At 38.3% G+C, this 9720-nt stretch overlaps 1 protein-coding gene across 1 annotated transcript in view; it reads right to left on the bottom strand.

Moving 5' to 3' along the window:
- ZNF532 (zinc finger protein 532) overlaps positions 1 to 9720 on the bottom strand; it is a gene marked incomplete at its 3' end in the record, with an annotated part of 75041 nt that overhangs the window by 1083 nt on the left and 64238 nt on the right. The window contains exons 7-8 of the mRNA XM_008583039.1: positions 7436 to 7598; positions 3069 to 3350 (exon numbers count right to left, since the gene is read on the bottom strand). Of these exons, the coding sequence (XP_008581261.1) occupies positions 3069 to 3350; positions 7436 to 7598 (445 nt within the window). The remainder of the gene's footprint in view (positions 1 to 3068; positions 3351 to 7435; positions 7599 to 9720) is intronic.

The following is a 9720-nucleotide window of genomic DNA, read 5'->3' as shown; positions in this document are numbered from 1 at the left end:
GAGGGCAACTGGGAATATAACACTTTATGCAAGAGAGTGGCACAATTGGATCTGTACTTCAGAAAACTCTTCCTGGTTACAATGAGAACAATAATCTGAGCAAGAACTGACAGCTGCCTAAATGAAGCAGTGGCCATGACAACAGAGATAAATGGGTGGACTCAAGAGCATTAAATGGATGGCTGGGGCCCCAAGGGGGAGGGGGCAGAAGAATCAGCAAGTCGAATTGGACACCAAGCTTCCACAAAGCTGGGGGCGGGGGCACAGCTTAGGTTCACTGTTGGAGAGGCTTAGATTAAAGCTTCTGTGAGTTATCCAAGAAGCTGAAACACTTAATAAATGGTTAGATTTCAGAGACTGGAATTCAGGCAAGAAACCACAGCTGGAGACACAGACTTGGATGTTATCTGCATATACACATAAGAAGCGAAGCTAGGAGAGTGGCTGAATTTCCCAGAGAAAGAATGAAGTGTTTCTAGGACAGACACCTGATGGGTGTTCTGGCAACCACGAGAAAACCCAGGAGAGAGTAGTATTCAACAGTAAGGAGAGAAAATGCTTTTAAAAAAAAAACAGCAATCACTGACACACTATAACCGGGTCAATTGAGGTAAAGATCAAAACACATCCTATGGACACCAGGAAAAGGAGGTCAGGAGTGAGCAGGCTCAGTGCCAAGGTGGGGCTGACCCCAAAGGTGGCAAGCTGAGGAGAGGACGGGGACAGGCACAGACAGCACAGAACTTGCCTGCACATCTGAAGGGAGAGAGAAAAGAGGAGTGTCAGAGATTTGAAGTTTGGGTTTTAAATTGCAGAGACTTGAGTATTCTGACAGGAGGGGGAGAAAGGAATGGGAATGGATGCAGGCACGCCTGGGGGGTGTCTGGTTCAGCAGGCACAACACCAGCACTGGCTCTGCCTCACGCCCACACTCTCTTCATTGCTGGCTTGTGAAGACATGCCTGTCCTTCCCTCCCTGCTCCCTCAGTTCTTTCAGGAGGCGGAGTGAACAGAATTGAAACTGCAATCTAAGCTGATGCACCTCATTCCAAAAGGCAGGGGCTCAAGAGCTGCAAGGCTAATCCTAAAATCCTACTGAGCCAAACATTTCCTCTCTGATGACGGGCTCCATCTAACATAGGACACAAGCTGTGCACATGCACACACATCTCCAATACAGGGGGCTCTGTGCCCCAGTCCTAAAGCAAATACTTTCTTTAAGTGCTAAATTTCATCCGATCATCTCTTTTGATGAGGCCGTAGCCTCATCTTGTATTCTAGATCTGATCACTATCAAATGTGCAAAATAAAGGTAGTTTTTAAAAAGAAGGAAAAGAAAGGATTCTGAAATGTTTTAAGATACAGAAAACTCACATGTATAAGAAATAAAAGGATTGGGGATGGCCGGTTAGCTCAGTTGGTTACAGCACATCCTTATAACTCCAAAGTCTAGGGTTCTGATCCCCATACTGGCCAGCCACCCCCCCCCAAAAGGATTGGACTACTAGATAATTATTAAGGTCAGCTCCTGTTTTAATATTTATGATATCCAGTTTGTGTGCCAAGTAGAGAAGACTTTTCCTAGAATCACCCCATCAGGCACTGAAAGAACTACTGGTAGTGTATTTTATAAAGGAGGGTTATAAAGGAGGTTCATAAAGTATTGCTCCTTAAGAACTACCCAATATTTACAATGAGTATTGTAAGATGCTATTAGGGAAGCCTAAACCTGAGATGATTAAATAAGCAATGTGCTACTAAAGCCAAATATATTCTATAAGTAACTAATTTTATACATAGAAATATAGCAGTTAGACCAAATACAATAAAAACATCTTTATGCAATTTTGGATCATCATGATAGATGCTCAAAAAAGGCAAGTGTATACCATTTGGATGGTGACAAGGTAAAAGCGCGCTCGGAGAGTTCCGTGCTGGGAGTGCAGCAGCGCCCCCGCCGCGGGTTCGGATCCTATATAGGGATGGCCGGTGCACTCACTGGCTGAGCGCGGTGCGGCCGGTCACAAAAAAAAAGAAAAAGTGGGACAGCTGGCATTATATTCCTCAAGATGTGATACAGAAAGAATACAACACCTGTGACATACTCTAATCTAAAAAGTTCAACCAGAATCTAATTAAAATTCTAGGAATTACGGGATAAAGAGGAACAAGTTAAACAATGTCAAAAAAGTAGCAATCACCCAAATCCAGTAACGTAAGGGACAATCTATGGGACAAACAACACAATTTTTCCAACATTCAATAGTGCATTAAAAAATGAAATAAAATAGAGGGAGGGCTGCTATAGAATAAAAGAGGTTTAAATTATACAACAACCAAATACAGTATGAAGACTCTTTCTGAATATTGACTAGAACAAACCAACTTTTAGACAATCAGAAAAATGTGAATAAAGCTTAATATTGTATTGAATACAGAATTAAATAATATTTAAAAATAATTTTGCTAATTTTATTAGGTCTAATAATGAGTATTTTAAAAATTCCTTATTAGTTGGAGATGTGTACTTATTATTTGAAAAGAGAAGGAATATGCATGTTGTAACAGGTTTTTCAGTGATTTTGAGTTATCGAGTTTCTTCTGGAGTAACGTTAAAGGATGAGGTTCTTCTTCCCACCACAAAACTCGATGAAGAAACATGTAAGTTGCACAAATGCTACTGCAGTTTTCAACACATCCACTTTCTTCCACTCTTCTTTTCTTCCTTATTTGACACAGGGCTAAGAGGTAAATTCAAACACCTTTACCTCTGGTTTATCAGTGTTTTTAGTTACCTAAGCTATAAACACAAACGTGTGGATAACCCACTTCTAGTTTTGGGGTGTGCATGTGAAAGCAATTATTAACAAAATCAAAGAACAAGATTGGAAGGACTTGGAAATGTCCATTTTACAGATAAAGAACCTGAGGCACAGATAATAAGTGATTTTCAAGGTCATGCTACTCATGACTGACAGGTCAAGGCCAAGAGCCCAGTCTGAGTCTCAGAAGTGTGTCAGCCCAGTGCCTTTCTATCACCCACACGGGGTGGTGTTCACTCTACTGACCTTCCCGTGCTCCTTCCTCACATGGGATATATACACATCTCTCTGTGTGAACAGGCGGTCGCACTCCCAACACGTCCACCCAGGGCTGGCCACTTTCTTGGGTTCCATTGATTTTTTCACAGGAGACGGAGATTTCTTTTCCAATTTCTCTTTCCCATTCATGGATTTGGTGTCCTCTTTGTTCTGATTTGCTGAATTTTGAGTTGCAGGCTTAATGCTCAAAGGTAAGTTTATACCCAAGTTTGGAGGCCCTTCAATACTTTTCAATGTTCCATGCATAGACTATATTATAAAAAGAAAAGAAATATCTATCACAAATCACACCACTAAAAGAAAGCACATGCAGACTCCCTTAATACATTACAGACATTTCAATAAGATTTTATGTTCATTCAGAAATACTTCTTAATATATAAAGAAGAAAACCTAAGCTAAAAATACATTTAGAAAGAGATAAAGGAGCATTAACTTTTATGATTACAGTAAGTTCTGCATTTCTAGTTCCAAAAAATTTTTAAAAGCTTCTATGTTTGTGCCATTTTAAAATTCTTTAAAGACAGACCTCAAAATTAATACTGGCATTCTATTCTCCCCTAATGGTCCCAAGTGAGTTCTCTCTACAACAGACCATTTCTGGAGAACAGTCTACTTTCCCATCTGCCCAAAAATGTTTAAATAGGCTAACATACCATTAGGTATTTGAGCCCCTTAGCTAACCAACTTGAATGAACATCTAAGACCAATAAATCAATAGGAAAACCTTTCTCCTTCCTTTTCATGCCTTTCACATTCTTGTAATATTTGTAACATTTGGGGGTTTTGCTGAGTTTTTTAGGTCATTTTTATCTCCATGCATCCTATCCCAATCCACCCTTTCTTACTGATAGCACCCAGATTTATGAATTATAGACAGTAGATACTTAAAGTCTTTTTAAATTGGTTAGCTATTTATTATCATTAACATAATAGCCACAACAGCCATCTTCAACTTAAACTCACAGCACTTCAAATATGAGTGGGGTAAATTAGTGAAATTTGATTTTAAAGAACAGCTCACTTTGGTTTTTGTTTTGTGTTCTATAAGCATGGAGCCAAAAAAAAAAAAAAAATGGGGGAGCAAATAAATCGTGTCTCAATACACAATTTATCTTTAAATAGAGCCTTTTCTTCTTATCAGTATTCAAGCTTGCAGTTAGCCTCTGAATTCTCAAACCTACAGAAAAACACAAGATGAAAACCCTTTCCTTAGGTGCAAGGGGCTTGAACACATGCAGGGTCCCCTGGTTCACAGTGACTCGCACTGTTGAGATCTCAGCTCCACATTTCTGTTTAAGTGTTCCAGTAAGAAGCTCCACTTTCAACACACTTTCCACCATACCTTATCTAAACAGTTCCAAGAATTAGCCAACCTTCCCTCAATACCATCTTTCCCCAGGAGGAAAAATGTTCTACATTTTTCTCATTAACACGTTACAAGGTCTACCCAAACAGACAACCATTAAAGTGGTCCATAAAAAGGGGATGAGGTTTATGTCTAACCATGTTCCTTTACAAAGAGAAAATCTGGGGCAAGACATGATTTCTTGATAGCCAAAAACTATGTATTTGCTTCTTTTCCACTATGCGGGGCAAGAGGGAGGGAGGGTTCTATGTTTGAACAGCCTTTTCCAAAACAGAAGCTAAGTTTTTATATTTTTAACCATTTAAAACTCAAAGAAAACAAACCCCAAAAACTTCTAAGAAACTTTTCCTAAGTTTCTAGGCAAATGCATTTTTACTAACTGAAAGTTGAAGAGGGTAAAGAATTAACATTCTTCTGTAAGATAACCTTAAAGTACTATAGAAATTACAGAAAAGCAGCAGAAAACTCTGCCATGACAAAAGAGGGTGATAAAATGTGTGCTAAAATGGGAATTTCAAATTATTCGTATTATCAAAACACAGCATGAGGAAAAATAAGATAATCAAAAACAAAAATGTCCTTTTTTCATAAAAGAAATACAACTTAATTATTTTAGAACTAATTTTTCCTTAGCTCCTATAACAATAAATAATTTGAATGATTGTTAACTTGAAAGCTTACTTTAAAGTAAATGCCAGTGTGGAGTACAGGAGTCCTACAAATAATCTAAATTTTGGTAGAATGAAGAAATGATAAAAATTGGATTAAATTGGGCAAATAAAGATCCACCTTTAAATGAACATGTGTGTGGAGAAACACTGTTCTTGTTCCACTTCCTCTTAATTCCTTACTCATGAAAAACTGTGTGGCACAGATATAAGGCAATGTAAATAAATAACAAGCTAGATATATTATCTTTAAAATAAAAACAAAAACAGGGCACCATTAAATGTTTATGTTTATTCTTATCCATCCCCAAACACATAAATGCAGGATAATTTTTTTTCTTTTGTATTTTTATTTTTTTTTGTCTTTTTTGTGACCGGTAAGGGGATCGCAACCCTTGGTGTGGCGTCACCCGCACCGCGTTCAGCCAGTGAGCGCACCGGTCATCCCTATATAGGATCCGAACCCGCGGCAGGAGCGCTGCTGCACTCCCAGCACCTCACTCTCCCCAGTGCACCACGGGCTCGGCCCCAGGATAATATTTTTAAATGTACAGAACATACTTGAAATGAGAACATAAGTGAATATTCCCACTGTTTTTGTATCATGTAGACTTGTAAAGGTTCCCATGAATAAAAACAATTCTTTCCTCCTTGTAGCCACAGGACTTTAACACTCTTCTTCAGTCTCTAGTTCTTGGAACCTTGTATTCCTCCAAATTCACTATTAACACAAGGAAGACCCTAACCACAAAGTCAATGAACCCAGCTCCAGATGTAAAGATGAGTTCCAGAAAGCAAATACGTTAAAAGCCTCTTAAGAAGCAACATTTTTTTCTTCTCTCTTTTTGTTTTTGGTTGGCCCATATAGATTATGTTCAAATAGTCTGAACTAATTTCAATGTTCCTACTTTTTTATCAGCAGCTTTTAGTTTTTACTGATTATTCATTAAATATACATTTATTGTCTAAATAGTTTTGTAATTTTAACTAATATGTTTAAAATATCTTAAAGAGGATTTTATTGTACTTCAAGCAAGAATGATAAAACGTATTTCCTGTGCATTTTAGTCACCCTAGTAATGTCACTACCACCACTACCCATCTTTGCCAACACAGAGTAGAATCTCTGAGACGTTAAGTTCATTCGCAATAAAGCAATTCCTCTACTCAAATGAACTCAAATACGTTCGAGATAGGAAATTTAAAGGATTAGTAAATCTATTCATTTAACTGATATGAGACTAGATAACTGACCTTTTCTTGGTATAATATATTTAAAAAAGAGAAAAACTAAGAGAATGAGATTGAGTTCATGATAATAATGGGTCTCCTGCTTCTGTTTCAAAAGTAAATCATTTTAATCTTTGGAAGCCAATGGACGTTATCTCCTAATCACACAAGGAATAAAATTGCTCAACTTATCACAATAGACAGTTAAGAAGCTAGAACCAAGCACTGGCCTTTGTAAGTTTAAAAGGCTATAAACAGACTTTGGTGCCCATGTGTAGAGTTGGAAAATAGACAGTAAAACTGGACACTTATTTAATTAACTTAACACCCACCAGGTGCCAGGCACCATGCTACGTCTTGGATATTTAATAGTCAATTTATATGCAATCATTATAGAAAAAGAATACTAAAAGATCCAGGGGTACCAATTACAACGCAAACTTAACTACTTAAATTGTTTCGAGGGAAAATCTTTATTCTTCTAAATATACCAATATTTGCACAAATTTACATAATTCGTCAGAGACCCTATTTATAAATCCTACACAACATGAAGTTCTCCAAAAAGTAAACTTCAGGGGCCAGCCCGTGGCTCACTCGGGAGAGTGCGGTGCTGATAACACCAAGGCCATGGGTTCGGATCCCATGTAGGGATGGCCAGTTTGCTCAATGGGTGACTGTGGTGCTAACAACACCAAGTCAAGGGTTAAGATCCCCTTACCGGTCATCTTTAAAAAAAAAAAAAAAAAGTAAACTTCACAGTCATCATTTTCATATGTAGAAAAAAAAATCCTAATACTTTATTATTCTTTTAAAAATCAGGGCATGCATTTGTTCCTTTTTATTGATCTTTAATGGTAGGCAGATCAGGACTCCTGCGTGTAAGGAATCCCACAGTCAGGTAAGCACATGATGACAGCATGTGGGGTGCTCAGTGACAACGACCAGTTCCTAGCCCTTCCGTGGACAGTGAGGCATGCTTTACAGTAATCTGCAGCTTAGCCCTGATTTATGACCAATGAACGTATCTGCAATTCATTTAAAGGAGAGGACAGATGCACACACACCTTGATATGGTCCATCATAAGTTGCTTCTGTGCATATAAAAGAGAACAGTCTGGACACTTGAAAACAGACACCTTCTGGTTTTCAATATGTTGGTCAAAGTGACGATACAGCAAGGTTTGCAGGGTGAACACAGTGTCGCACATGGAACACTTATATATTATTCTAAAATAGAAGAAGCGCAGCAAAATAACGTCAGTCAGCCTCATCTCTCAAGGCAAAGGAACTGCTACTTTACATCTGAAGAACTCAGGAGGCGGAAGCACATCGAGAATACACAAATAAAAAGAGCAAAAGTTTAGCTTTAAAACAAACTTTTGAAGACAACTAGCATCACTCAATTAAAGATCAATCTTAAAACTTTGAATAAAGGTGCATTCAGCTACATTTGCTTAGAAGCCTAAATTTATGACCATTTTTACTACTCACAAATCAACCACTGGCATGTGTCTGTACAAAGTCTTTACATGTTAGTTACTTTAACATGCAGCAAAAGCATCCTTTTTATTTTTTTTGAAGAATTTTTTTTTTAAGATCAGACAAGGCAATACAGCTCAATGATGGTAACCTAACCTGAAAATGAATTTGATCAATGAACTAAGTATAAGTAGGCCCATTAGACTCCAATGCCTGAAGAACAAGTTGTTACTTGTTACAAGTTCTTTTATAGTCAGTAACAAGTTTACACTTGAATGTCAACATTTCTATACCTGTTCTTAACAGAGGAAGCCCTATGCCAGTAAATAATTATATACTGAAATAAACAGAAAAGAAAATCTATACCACTGTTGTTTCAACACTTATATGTTTCTTGCATTTTAAATGGCTCAAAATACCTGTACACTAGAAACTATTTCCACACCTAATATGTTACTACCAAGCAGATCTCAATCTTCTGAACATAATCCCTTCTATCCACCTACACCCTCCACTGAAGCTTGGGCAAGAGATGTCTGCAGGGCTTAAATACTAAGACGCCCATGTTACAAGCCTTTGTCTCCAATAGGTCTGATCGGTCACTTACAAACAACTTTGGCCGCAGTAGGCCTTTTTCAATAACTGCTCCAGGTCATCTTGGTCCTTAGGGGGAGCCCTACGGGAATGTGTCTCCTTTGAAGAACTGTGAGAACAGGCACAAACAATTCTACGGAACAGCTTAGGAAAAGGTCAGGAAAAAACTGACCAAATGTGAAGGCCAGATATGAAAAAAGAAAAGTTGAGGTTTTGCTTGATGTCTACAGCAAAGCTAAAGAAAAGAATGCTTCATAAAACCACTTGTTTTTCTTAGCGTCTTCTTGAGACACGAATGAGATGGAAAGACTGTCATGAAAATTAAAACAACAGATAACAAGAAAATATATGATGTGATCACATTTTTTAAAGGGTATAGAAAAGAAACAGAAGGCATAATTGTCATCCTCTCTGTTGGATAATATATGTATTCTTTTTATTGTCCATATTTCCCGGTTTTTCTGTAATTAGTGTATAACAATTAAAAAAAAAAGAATAGCCTCAAGAAAAGAACTGAGATTTACCAGCTAGACAAAGAATCTCCTCATGATTCTATCCTCATGTTTTCAGAAATAACCACTTCATGAAAAATGGCATGGCTCATTTTATCCATGCTACATTCCTTTGGGAGATGTTTTGTTTGCTCTGATGTGTTGTTTTATACTTAGCATAGAAAGTATAAAACAAGAGATAATCTATTTACTTAGGCGTCTTTCTGAGGAACCTGTGGAACAGGTTGTTGGTGTAATATCAGAATACCTCCCCACAAAATACTAACAAATATGAAGGGCAAAATGGTGACTTTATAGTGGAGAAACCTGGCAGACACAACTTGGCTCGATGATGAAGGTTAACATCACCACTAACTAGCAGGACAAGAGGACACTGCCTGTGCCCCTGGTGGGACCTACTTAGACGAGCAGGGCATCACTTCTGAGCACATGCCCTGAGGCCACCTACGAGAGAGCAGCAACAGACCAGGGAGGGTCACCCTCGGAATGAAGGCCTGGATCCTCCTCAGGCCAAAGACATGGGGGGGCGGGCTGATCAACTGTTCCAGATGGAAGGACACTGATAAGACAGGACAATTAAATCCAAAATGTATACCCAGTCAGGGTCTGGGACCAGAAAGGAAAAAGACTTTGTCTCAAGAACTGGAGAAATATGAATGAAATCTATGAATCTGACAGTATTGTAATCAACACTTCCAGAGGCCGTATGGGAGTAATTTACATGAATGTCTGATTGTCCTTTTATTGGGGGCGGCGGGGGGGGC

This window comes from Galeopterus variegatus, unplaced genomic scaffold (genome assembly GCF_000696425.1).
Source record: "Galeopterus variegatus unplaced genomic scaffold, G_variegatus-3.0.2 Scaffold2806, whole genome shotgun sequence".
Lineage (NCBI taxonomy): Eukaryota > Metazoa > Chordata > Mammalia > Dermoptera > Cynocephalidae > Galeopterus > Galeopterus variegatus.
This window is presented reverse-complemented; position numbering and strand designations above follow the sequence as displayed.